This window comes from Mustela nigripes, chromosome 14 (assembly GCF_022355385.1).
Source record: "Mustela nigripes isolate SB6536 chromosome 14, MUSNIG.SB6536, whole genome shotgun sequence".
NCBI classification, from domain to species: domain Eukaryota; kingdom Metazoa; phylum Chordata; class Mammalia; order Carnivora; family Mustelidae; genus Mustela; species Mustela nigripes.
The window spans coordinates 7,088,583-7,101,683 of NC_081570.1; the positions used below are offsets into that span (position 1 = coordinate 7,088,583).

Genomic DNA, 13,101 nt, shown 5'->3' on the forward strand with positions numbered 1-13,101 from the left:
ACTGCAAGCACTTTGGACTTTTTGTTCCTTGAACATATGCTAAGTGTGTCCCCACCTCTGGGCTTTTGCACTTCCCCAGCACTGGAGTCGTTCCTCGTCATGTGTGACTCCTCTCCAGACCTGCACTCACAGGCACTACTGCTGCCCCAGCCCACCCCAGGCCAGCTCTCACAGGTTAATAATGTCAGCCTGTAACAGTCTCCGTGTTCGTCTGGTTCTTCCATGGGAACACAAACCCACTGAGAAGAAATGCCTCACCTGTTTTAGTAGCTCTGCGGTTCCACTGTACACATTACCCAGAAGAGTGCTTCTGACCCTGATGCGCATCAGGATTCCCTGGGGGCCCCTGAAAACAGAGAGTGCTGGGCCCACCTCCAGAGTGTCTGATTCAGGAGGTCTGGGGTAGGGCCTGATAATTTGCATTTCTTTTTCTTTCTTTCCTAGAGAAGGGGGAGGTCAGGGCCAGAGGGGGAGCGGGAAGGAGAATCCTAAGCAGGCTCCGCGCCTAGCGCAGAGCCTGACTTGGGGCTTGATCCCATGACCCTGAGTGAGATAGTGACCCGAGCTGAAATCAAGAGTCAGACAGAGCCACTGTCAGACAGAGCCACTGACAGAGCCACCCAGGTACCTCATAATTTGCACTTCTCATAAGTTCCTGGGTGATACTGATACTGCGGGACCAGCAGCCACCTCTGAGAGCCACTGATCTAGAACGGGGATTGGCAAGCCTTTTAGGTAAAGGACCAGACAGTGAATATTTTAGGCTCTATGGGTCCCACGGGCTCTATTGCAACTGCTTAGCCCCACGGTTACAGCTGAAGAGCAGCCGTTTGCAAAGAGTGGGGGTGGCCACGTTCCAGTAAGCACTTTATCTCCACCAAGTAGGCAGGGGCTGGATTTGTCCATAGGCGGCTGTTTGCCAACCCTGATCTAGAAAGTAGTCACTTTTTAAAAGATTTTACTTATTTATTTGACAGAGACAGACACAGCAAGAGAGAGAACATAAGCAAGGGGAGCGCAAGGGGGAGAAGGAGGCTTCCCACCCAGCAGGGAGCCCGGTGCGGGGCTCCATCCCAGGACCCTGGGATCATGACCCGAGCTGACGGCAGACGCTAATGACTGAGCCACCCGGGAGCCCCTCTTAACCCCATTCTTGCTGAACTCACTCCAGTGAGACTCTCGTTCTGCGCCACCACACTGAAGTCACTCTTCTCAGGGCCACCAAGATCTCCACGGTGACAAACCCAGTGGTGTTTCTCAGTCGTCTGCTCTGACCTCAAGACGCCAACACACAACTATGACCTGACAGCCATATAGCTGACCGGCAGCCAGCTCAGGCAGACATCCAAGAGCCACCCTCAGTTTCCCCCCTTTTTTTGCCCAGCCCCGGCCACATCAGCAGTAAGCTGTGCTTCCTCTATCTGTAAAGCATACCCAGCTCCATCCTCTGTTCACCACCTTTCCTGCTGACACCTCAGGTTACCTGCCGCCATCTCCCTCGCACCGCTATGCAGAGTCATGACTGCTGTCCCCACGCTTTCTTCCACAGAGGGTGATGTTTTTAAAACATATACTAGACTCATATTACTTGCTGGCTGTAAACTGCCCAGTGGCTTCCCTTAGAATGAAATCCACGGTCTTTACCATGTCCCATAAGGCTGTCCGTAACCCAGTCCATCGGCATCTCTGAGCCTTCTTCCTCACTCCACCATACACGTTTTCTTGCTTTTTCTTAAAACACACCGGGCTCCTTTCCCTCTCTAGACCATCGTACTTACTGTCAGCTCTGTTTTGATTGGAATCATCACCACTGCCACCACTCCCCCTGGAGATCTCTCAGCATGCCTGCTTAGATCTCTGATTAAATGTCCTCTCAAGGGGCACCTGGGTGGCTCAGTGGGTTAAGCCTCTGGCTTCAGCTCAGGTCATGATCTCAGGATCCTGGGATCAAGCCCCACATCGGGCTCTCTGCTCAGCGGGGAGCCTGCTTCTCCCTCTCTCTCTGTCTGCCTCTCTGCCTACTTGTGATCACTCTCGCTATCAAATAAATAAGTAAAAATAAATTTAAAAAAAATTTTTTAATTAAAAAAAAAAAGTCCTCTCTGCAGACAGACCTTCCCTGAGCACTTAATCTCAAAATTCCTCCTGTTCCTCTCCTCTCCCTATCAGCCCCCATACCTACGAATCTTTTTTTCTTTCATACTATTTCTCGCTGCTGAAATTGTGGTGTATCTTGTGTCTTTTTACTATTGATCGTCTCTTTTTCCCTCACCAGGGAGACTTTTGTCTTACTTACCACTGCGCTCCTAACATCTACATGGAGTAAGAGTGATAGTGGTTAAGACACCGTGCCCTGGAGTCCAGCTGCCGGAGTTACGATCCCTATATCCATGCTTACTAACTCTGATCTTGACAAAATTACTTAATTTCTTTAAGCCTTTTTTTCTTTAACATGAGGGTAACAGTAGTACCATCTTCCTAGGGTTATTGGGAAGATTCAGATAATCTATACAAAACGTGAAGTACAGTTCCTGGCACAAAATAAACTTAAAAACAAGGATGGCGGGGCGCCTGGGTGGCTCAGTGGGTTAGGCCGCTGCCTTCGGCTCGGGTCATGATCTCGGGGTCCTGGGATCGAGCCCCACATCGGGCTCTCTGCTCAGTGGGGAGCCTGCTTCCCTCTCTCTCTCTCTGCCTGCCTCTCTGCCTACTTGTGATCTCTACCTGTCAAATAAATAAATAAATAAAATCTTTAAAAAAAAAAAAAGAAATAACAAGGATAGGTAGGAGAAAGAAAGTTCTAGAAGTGGGAGCAGCCACTGTAGTACCCTTATAAACGTGGGGATATATCTAAGCAGTTGGGACTTCTTACAAACACAATAGACTACTGATAAATGTATTATTATTTGGTGTGCTTTCCATATCCTAGTTTCCACCAAGAAATCAACAGAACAACAAGTCTGTTTACCCATTTGTTGAAGGAAAATCCAATACTTAGAGTTTTTCTGATGACGTGCAAAATGTCCTTGTTGGAAGCTCACACATAGCCTAGTTTGGAGAAGAAGAGGGCCAGTTCAGGGTCTCATGTTGATATTTGGATTGTCAACTGCTGATAGAAATTTTCCCAAGTCAACTGCAGTTAAAATTCTAGCTCCATAGTGTTACAGGAAACCTTTTTATGTCCTCTTTGCTGCCACTAAAGCATAACCAGAGCTTTTAATGGGAAGGTCATCTTCATACCTTAACTGTCAGAATCAGAGGATTTCATTTTTATTGGTAGTTCGACCAGGTTGTAAACTGATTCTTGAAGAAAGCCTCAAAAATAAGTGAGTCACTAAAAGCTAAAGTTAGGGCGCCTGGGTGGCTCAGTCGGTTAAGCATCTGTCTTCAGCTCAGGTCATGATCCCAGGGTCCTGGGATTGAGCCCCATGTTGGCTCTTTGCTCAGCAGGGAGCCTGCTTCTCCCTTTCCCTCTGACCCCACTCATCTTTTCCTTTCTCTCTCAAATAAATAAAATATTTAAAAAGCTAAAATTATGTGACTCTGCTTATATGGGATACTAACAGTAGTTAAAATCCTAGAAAATAGACTGGTAGTTGCTGGGGGATGGGGAAAGGGAAAATGGAGAGTTAGTGTTCAGTGGTTATGGAGTCCTGCAAGATGGGAAGAATTTTGGAGGTGGTTGGTCGTGACGGTTGCCCGACAGTGTGAATGCATTTCACACCACTGAACTGTGCACTTGAAAATGGTTCAGATGGTAAATTTTAAGTTTCATGCATTTTACTATAATAAAAAATTGGGGGGAAGCCTGAGTGGCTCAGTGGGTTAAGCCTCTGCCTTTGGCTCAGGTCATGATCTCAGGGTCCTGGGGTCGAGCCCCACGTTGGTTCTCTGCTCAGCAGGAAGCCTGCTTCCTCCTCTCTGTCTCTACCTTGCTCTCTGCCTACTTATGGTCTCTGTCAAGTAAATAAATAAAATCCTTAAAAAAAAAATTGGGGGCAAATGAAAAACAAAAAAAACTTAAAGCTAAAATATTAGCTATTTTCCAACCAGAGGACTTTTAGGTTCCCACCAGAGAACTTTTAGATAAACAGTCATCTTTATCTTTTGAAAGGATCCCATAGAACGTACAGGTTTTTCTAAGGGGAAAAAAAGTGCCCCTTCCCCAGCATTTTATTTTAAAATATTGCAAACATACCAAGAAGCTGAAAACATAGTATAAGGAACCTTCGTATACCCGTAATTATGTATTTTTTCTGATTCATTTGGAAGTTGCAAGCATCACACATCTTACCCCAAATACTGCCTTGTGTATCTTCTAAAACCAGTGATATTCTCTTAATATCATTAACCTATCCGAGAAACTTAGTACTGATTCAGTATTATATAATACAGGGTCCGTTTTCCAATTTTCCTCATTGTCTGAAAAATACAATGGTGAGAAGCACGTGTGTTTTAATCCCAGTTTCAAGCACAGTTTGTATATTAGAGTTGGTCGTGATGTCTCTTTTCTCTTCGGTTGCGTAAGTATTTTTGAATAGGCTACATTTTGATTAGTCTGCTTATTTCTCAAGATTAGATTTAGGTCAAGCCTGTGTGATAAAGAAAGCTGTCAAGGTGACACTGTGTACTTCCCTTGTGTCACGTGAGCAGACAAAATGTTCAGTTGTCCTCTCACCAGTAATGCTAACGTTTATAGATGTGCTGTGACCTTTCCCAGCTCTTCCTTTGTCTTATTAACAGGCGTCCAGGCTGTGCTCGGGATCGGGTGGCTCTTCTGTTCTGCATCCAGCTTTCCCCCAGTTGCTCGAGCTTGTGTGGGTGATTCTTGCCAGATTCAGTTCAGTCGTGCTGTCCAGGGTTCCAAGGTAGTTTTTCTAATTGCCGTTCCTCTGCAGTTACTTCGTAGCTGGCTTCTGCAGGGGAGCAGAGAAGAGCTTCTCCGTTTCCCCCCCTTCTTTTAGCAGCACTGTGGACTCCGGGATTCCTTTTAATGCCCAGTGTGCTGTATCATGGGTTTTTTGTTTGTTTGTTTGTTTGTTTGTTTTAAGATTTTATTTATTTATTTGACAGAGAAAGACAGAGCGAGAGATGGAACAGGGCGAGTGGGAGAGGCAGAGGCAGGCTTCCCACCGAGCAGGGAGCCCGATGCAGGGCTCAGTGCAGGGCTCCATCCCACCTGAGCTGAAGGCAGGTGCCTGACGACTGAGCCACCCAAGCACCCCTTATGTTTCTGCTACTATTCTTCTTGACTGGCTGCTGGGATTCGGTGCCCTTTGGAAATGGCCCCATCAGAGTTTGAGCACTTCTCTGCTTTTTGGCGCAAGATATTCTGAGCTCACCTTGTACTTTCCTTGCTTCAAACGTGGAATCAGTTGTTTTCCCAAGAAGCCTTGGTTCCTTTTAGTGGAGAATAGTATTTAGAAACCAAGATCTGTGTGCTGGGTATACTTAGAAAATAAACTTTTTTATTTATTTATTTTTAAGATTTTTATTTATTTGAGAGAAGGAGAGCATGAGAGCATGAATGGAGGGAGGGGCAGTGGGAGAGGGAGAGGGAAAAGCAGACTCCCCAGCTGAGCACGGAGCCCCGTGTGGGGCGGGGTCCCAGAACCCCAAGATCATGACCTGAAACGAAGTCAGATGCCTAACCGACTGAGCCACGCAGGCACCCCAGAAAATAAACTTTTTAAAACATGGCCTGTCACTTTGATAGTGTATATTACAATTAAGAAGACTTTCACATGCATTTTTTTTTTTTTTTTAGATTTTATTTATTTATTTGACAGAGATCACAAGTAGGCAGAGAGGCAGGCAGAGGGGTTTGGGGAAGCTGGCTTCCTGCTGAACAGAGAGTCCGATGCGGGGCTCAGTCCCGGGACCCTGGGATCATCACCTGAGCCGAAGGCAGATGCTTTAACCCACTGAGCCACCCAGGCTCCCTCACATGCATTTTTAAATGGTTCATCATTTGGTTTTTCCTTCAGTCTTGTGTAGGGGGCAGGTCAGATACTAAAATGTCCATTTTAAAGATGACAAAAATTAAGTGTAGAGAGGATTTAACTTTCCCAGAATTATAAGACTAGTAAGAGCAGGTGCCAGGAGCAAAAGCTTTTAATTTAATTAATTAATTAATTTTTGCCACAGTGCATTGTCTCCCAAAAAGTGTGTTTCAGTAGCTAATAAAGCTGTGTGGCTGGCTTCTCTTCAGAGCCAGCTCCACGAAAGAGAGAAAGCTTCCTCTGTGAGACTAAATAATAAATGATGAGCCTCGGGAGTATTTGCATCCTTCTCAGTTAGCGTCGCCATTGGGAGTCTTTCCGTAATAGAGTTTGCTAGGAGGCTTTCAGTGGTCCTTTTGTAATGAAAAGAATATTTGACTTATGACTCGGGGAGAACTCTGTTTGAAAACAGAACATGGCCATACCCAATCCCTCTGTCCAGGACAGTCTATAATTGGGTCACTCCAAGGAAGCAGGAAACCCAGGCAGTGTGTCTTAAACTACTGTGCTTATGCTGTGATTTGGTATTTTATTAGGGGAAGGTCTCTTTTCTTAACCTTTACTTGATTTATTCTCAAATAATGCAAGCTTTTTAAAATTACTGCTCCAAGGAAACTTTTTAGACATTTTTTCCTTAATCTTTCCCCACCATGAAATTTTAATACCTCAGATGTGTAGTACATCTCTTTTTATACTGTATATATATATTTGTGCTTTATGCATAAAAGAGTAAGATTTTTGTATCCTTCAAGAACCATATTTTTACCCTCTTCAAGGTGATACCACCCCCACTGAGGCATCGAGTGAGTAGATGGAGAATTGAAGGGTACATCTGATTTGTATTACAATAATACATTTTGTATTATAATAGTATATTTTAAAATATCTTTCTTGAATAGCTAAATACAGTCTATACATTATTTTGGCCCGAATAGTACCGTGATCTTTTGGTTACCTGAAGGCTGTACCCTGCATCCTACAACTGCAAAAATAGCAAGTGTTCCACCCGCAGAGTTCAGAGTCCATGGTTCCCATCCAAACAGCTGATCAGAACTATTGGCGATACTGGTGAATTTTCCAGTATTGTTTTTTTCTGGAATTCCTTGATGAGTGAAGGTTCTATGTAAATACTACTAGGAAATAAATTTACGGGATCCACGTGTTTTCCTGCTCAAAGTACCCCCTGGCTGGCCCTCAACCCCAAATAAAGAGCTCTTAAGTCCGAGGGCGTAGAAAGAGATGGCAGTTCGCTTTCTTCAGCGTTTACCCCTATCTTGTGTACTTTGTGGGGTTTTCCTAAGTATTTCTCCGTATGTCTTTTTATTGTTTTCTGCCTCTGTCTTCCCTTTGTGATCTTTTGCTTTCTGCGCTTTCCTCAACTCCGCTGCCATTCCTCCTCCCCTCTGTCCACTTCCTCCCTCTCCTACATGCCCTCTCCTCTCTTTTCATCCAGGACTATGAGAGTAAGTTGCAGGCCTTGCAGAAGCAGGTTGAGACCCGCTCGCTCGCTGCAGAGACAACAGAAGAGGAGGAAGAAGAGGAAGAAGGTGAACTCCAGAGATGAAAATTTCCCTCTGTAGCTTTTGGGTCTGTGCCGTCAGACTAGCCCTTCATCTGTGATCAAAGCTGGATTTGATCATAGATGACCCGACCACTTACTGATGTTTTACCGAGCCAGGTTAGAGGGGATTCAGAAGATCCTCAATGCAGAGAACACACACTGCGCTCTCTGAGGTGGGAGAAGGGCTGGCCGTGTCCGTCGGACACAAGGTTCTTAGCTCGGTCCTTACAGGAGTCTCTTAGGAAGTTTACATATATTGTCTCAAATTACTGTACATGTGAAGCTCATGTGTATGTTACAGATAAATATAGGGCCTTATCTTTGGTAAGATATTCTTTTATTTACTGACATATGGTTTACGCCCAGGATTACCCAGAGAGGACTTTGAACTCTATTAATGTATATTAAAGCCACCTCTGGCAGATTTCTAATCCTGTTGCTTAGTCATGCCTACCTGCTGTAAATTTTTCAGAATTTCTTAGCTGAATCGGGGCGTTAATTGTTTGTTATTTCCTTGTGGTGCAGTATGAATTCTTCCCCCCCCCCCGGCTTGTTTCTCCACCCAACCTCCCAGTAATCTCAAGGCTGCAGATTAACTTTGGAGAAACTCTAATTTATATACTAAATTCTTTACCTTTTAATATTGAAGTAAAATATGACCTTTTTATTTCTTGTACTAGCAAGAAAAATACATAGCATATGAAGTTGTATAGTATATATATAGTATACCATAGGGTTCTTCTTCATTATAAGTCACGTATTATATGACATTTTTTAAAAGGAAGAGAAGTCTGTATCTTTCATGTACTGTTTTAAAAAGAATTTTTTTTTAGGTTTTCTAAAATGTATATACTACCTTCATAATATCAACAGAATTTCGTAAGCTTTACTGAAAAGCAGAAAACAAAAGCAGCTGAATGGAGAGCTATGGGCACCTAACTTGATAAGAGAGATGAGGTAGAGGAGACACGTAATTTCTCTGTAGTGACGAGATCACCATTTGTTACGCTTCGTCTGCTCTTTTCAGCTGCTTGGACACAGCATGAATTTGAGCTGGCCCAGTGGGCCTTCCGGAAGTGGAAGTCTCACCAGTTTACTTCATTAAGGGACTTACTCTGGGGCAATGCTGTTTACCTGAAGGAAGCCAACGCCATCAGTGTGGAACTGAAGAAGAAGGTATGGAGGTGGGAGCCCATGGGTCATCTGGAAGCACACATGTCCCTCAGGGGATTGTGGCTCTCATCTTGAACTAGCCTTTCCCTGGGTGAACTCAGCTGCTGTTGGCTGTGAAACAGGGTTATATATGCCTTTATTCACTGTATGTGCCTGGAACATAGTAGGTACTCATTAAATATTTATTACATGACTTTTTTTTAAAGATTTCATCTATTTATTTTCAGAGAGAGAGAGAGAGCCCAAGCAGGGCGGGGGCAGCAGAGGGAGAGGGAGAAGCAGGTTACCTGTGAGCAGGGAGCCCGATACGGGACTCAATCCCAGGACCCTGGAATCATGACCAAAGCCAAAGGCAGAAACTTAACTGACTGAGCCACCCAAGCATCCCAATTACATGACATTTTTAAAACAACTTGTTTTCCATCTTATTTACAAATGAGGAGATTGTATTCCAACAAGAGCTAGCAAAACTTTTTTTTTTTTTAAAGATTTTATTTGAGAGACAAAGTGAGTGAGAGAGAGCATACGAGCAGAGACAGAGGCAGAAGGAGAGGGAAAAGCAGGCTCCCCTGCTGAGCCTGATGTGGGGCTTGATCCCAGGACTCTGGGATCATGACCTGAGCCGAAGGCAGATGCTCAACCAACTGAGCCACCCCAGTTCCCCAAGAGCTAGAGGAACATATTAATAGGAGAACACTATCCTTGGGTTTTGAAAAATCTCAATTTTCTTTGAGTTTTCAATCATGACATTTGCACCTATGAGTCCTAAGTGCCCTTCCTGGTCTAGGCCAGTGTACACAGGGGACAGGTCCTCTGCTCTCAAACAGCCAGCCTCCAGTTCCAGTTTTTGTATTGACCCCAACGGCTCTGTGCCTCCATTCCCTCAAGAGGAACTCTGCAGCGGCCCCTGCCTCCTAGGGTTCTGTGAGGCCTGAAAGAAGGAGTAGATGTAAAGAGTTGAGATAGCTCTTCGACTTGAAAAGGCAATAAATGTTACTGCTTTTCCTTATTACCAGAAGGTCACACCACATCTTAGATTTGCTGCTTCTCCGTGTCCCACTGTTGAACGGAGGCTACTAGGATGACAGCAGGGTCAGTGGGTAGTGTCACGTGGCAGGAAAGAGCACAGAGGGCTCAGCCTTGGGAGATTCATTCTCTTCCTCTAGGGCTGTATTCTAGTGCTGTACAACAGGGGAGGGTATCTTCCTCATTCAGTCTCACCAGCCCATTTCATTTTGTAAGTATTTACCCCTCTCTCCAAGCAGACGAAGTACAGGCAGGGGACTCTGTCTTTCCTTCTTGCTGGTGTATCTGGCATTTACGTGATACTCGTAGGTGAAAATACAGGGCGGTAGCAAGACATAAATGACACGGTGCACGCAAAGCACTTTCCATGTGGTAAGAACTTCTAAGAGTAGCACCTCTGCTTCTTGAGTTTAGGATGGAAAACCAGCTGTGACATTGCTATAGGCTCCCCCTCCCCCCAACCCCACCCCCCCACGACTCCGTGAGAAGCTAGAGATGTCCTCGCGGGTCCAGCTTTTGTTCTCTTATGTGAGTTCCATCAGCCAAAATGTAGGGACTGAGATTTTAGTTTGTGTAAAAACACTGTGCTGAGCTAGGAGAGCAAAGTCTATAAATAGCTTAATTTGAAATTAGGATGGTTCTCTACAGCTGATACACATGTGGCCATTTTTCCCCAGTTAATCACAGGCTGTTCACTGAGCACATACTACACGTTTGACCTCTTTCCCATGGGGTATGATTCTATCGCCTCATTTCTGAGGCTGACTTGCTAAAAACGTTAAGGCCATTGGGATGGTTTCTTCTTTCCACATAGGTGCAATTCCAGTTTGTCCTGCTGACGGACACATTGTACTCCCCTCTGCCTCCGGAATTACTTCCCACTGAGATGGAGAAAACTCATGAAGACAGGCCTTTCCCTCGTACTGTTGTGGCTGTAGAGGTCCAGGATCTGAAGAATGGAGCGACGCATTATTGGTCTTTGGAGAAACTCAGGTATGAAAAATTCCTCATAAAATCAGTTGTATTTTATTTAGGAAATAATAAATTGCTCGGGTGGGCTCCCTCAGACTCTCCGCTGTGTGATGGCACTGTTGCTTCCTTTTCTGTGGTGCTGAATGCTGTTGCTCAGCGGGGCTGCCACCGTCCGTCCATCTTCTGCTAAATCAATGAATCCCGCTCTGTTGTTGCTTGTAGATCAGATTTAGATCTGCCCCCTGTAGACCCTCTTACATTTTAAATGTTTCAATATTATGATACCTAGTTCTGCCTTGGGTCTAGTAATCATTTATCTTTTCTGTTCTGGATCTGGTGATCAGTAATAAACAGGAAAGTTACAATATGGTTTCCTTTGCCTTTAGCATGGTGAGGTATTTTCCACTGATCATTATATTTGAGATGTCATAAACCACTGAATTGCGTTTCTCTTAATGTTCAGTAGCGGTTAGGTGGCCATCTTTTACTCTGGTGGCTTGTCTCTAGACTCAGACACTGTGAATACTGAGCATTTTGAGTTTCTCTACTTTGGGTCTTGATTCTTTTCTAATATCATTAAATGATGGTGGGAACAGCTTTTTTGTTTTTAATCTTACATGGAAGATACTTCCAGAGTGAAATTTTGATGCAATCTCATGATATGAAGCAGAGCACTTTGTGTTTGCGCAGGCAGAGGCTGGATTTGATGCGCGAGATGTATGACAGGGCCGGCGAGGTGGCCTCCGGCAGCCAGGATGAAAGCGAAGCCACCGTGACCGGCAGTGATCCCTTTTATGATCGGTTCCATTGGTTCAAACTGGTAGGAAGGTACGTGATGATTTCATCAGTGTCTTCTTTTTAAATAGTGAGTGATTTGTTTAAAACCTCAGCAGCTATTACACAAAGTTAAAAGAAAAAGTGTGCACAAATGCTCCACATATAATCTTACCCATCCAGACCCAGCCACTGGGTCATGCGGTAAACTTGCGTACGCTTTCTTCGGTGTGCGTCCTTCAGTCTCGCCTTTGATCCGGAGTAATTGACAGCCTTCCCTGCCTTTTATCGTTGAAGAGCAGAGATTTGCAAGAAAAAGAAAACCTGTATCTGTATCCTGCACAGTTTAAAATCAGTATGACTTACAGCTTACCAGCTGGCAACTAACTTCTTGATTTGACGTGTCCTCTTTTTTTTTTTTTAAAGGCAATTTATGTCATGTTAGTCTTTGCCACGGGTGAGCCAACTGCATATCTTGGTCATCTGCCTGAGCCTCTTTTGTGTATACATAAATTTCAACATGTAATGAAAACAAGTAGTGCCCCTGTGAGTCCAGGTTCTTAGAGGTTTAGAATTTAAAAAGCAGAAATGTAATGTAATATGTTTTGAGCTTAATGATTTTGGAAATAGAATTTTCAACTGCGAAAATTTTCTGACAGTTTTACAGGATCTAGGCCAAAAGAAGGAGCTAAAGTCCTAGTATTTTGTAGAAATGAAGTGAAATCTGTTCCATTCCACTCTGTTAGTAGAGTGTTTCTGAAGAGTTGAACTGGCCAAACACATCCTACCCACGCAAGGCCCGTACTTGCTTTGCCGTACACTACTCCGTCCGTTTTGTTTTCGGCTCCGAGATGACGTGGGAGTTGGAATAAAGATCTGTACTTTTTTTATTTGACCAAATGTTGAGTGGCTCCTTTGAGGCTTGGCTGCTGATCTTTTGTGTGAACTGGAAAATACAAGCATTTTTGCAGCACACATTTTACCTGGGATCTTCTACTCATGTATTTCTTTTGCTTTTCTTATTCTAAGGACCAGTCCTTGTTCCCTTTCACCTGAACCAGATGATTTATGCTCATTTTATCCTTTCGCTTTTCCACTTGCTTTTGTTGTGTTGATTCCCCAGTGGGTTCTGTCCTGTGGACACCTATAGCTTCCTGTTTAACCAACTGTTCCTCTCTCCTTCCTTGGCTGTGTCCCCTGGCGTCTTCCCTGGTGTCTAGCTCCCCCATTTTCCACGGCTGTGTGAATGAGCGCCTTGCTGACCGCACGCCCTCCCCCACTTTTTCCACGGCCGATTCCGACATCACTGAGCTGGCTGACGAACAGCAAGACGAAATGGAGGATTTTGATGATGAGGCATTCGTGGATGACGCCGGCTCTGACGCAGGGACGGAGGAGGGATCAGATCTCTTCAGTGACGGGCATGACCCGTTTTACGACCGGTCCCCATGGTTCATTTTAGTGGGAAGGTTGGTGAGGTTATTGTGAGAAGGGCAAAAAGGGACCAGCTCTTGGTTTAAAGAGGCTCCTTGTGCAATTCGGGATGACGTTCCCTAGCAGATCCCATTTGTTCATGCCGATCTGGTGAGGGAG

General features: G+C 44.6%; 1 protein-coding gene across 10 annotated transcripts in view; it reads left to right on the forward strand.

Annotated features, from left to right (window-relative positions):
* Positions 1-13,101, forward strand: part of KIF1B (kinesin family member 1B) — a 146,165-nt gene that overhangs the window by 92,784 nt on the left and 40,280 nt on the right. For 6 of the 10 annotated variants that reach the window (XM_059375327.1, XM_059375328.1, XM_059375329.1 and 3 more), the window contains 5 exons: positions 7,456-7,549; positions 8,591-8,739; positions 10,577-10,755; positions 11,425-11,562; positions 12,729-12,977. In XM_059375327.1, the coding sequence (XP_059231310.1) occupies positions 7,456-7,549; positions 8,591-8,739; positions 10,577-10,755; positions 11,425-11,562; positions 12,729-12,977 (809 nt within the window). The remainder of the gene's footprint in view (positions 1-7,455; positions 7,550-8,590; positions 8,740-10,576; positions 10,756-11,424; positions 11,563-12,728; positions 12,978-13,101) is intronic. The other 4 variants (XM_059375333.1, XM_059375335.1, XM_059375338.1 and 1 more) reach the window with 1 other exon arrangement.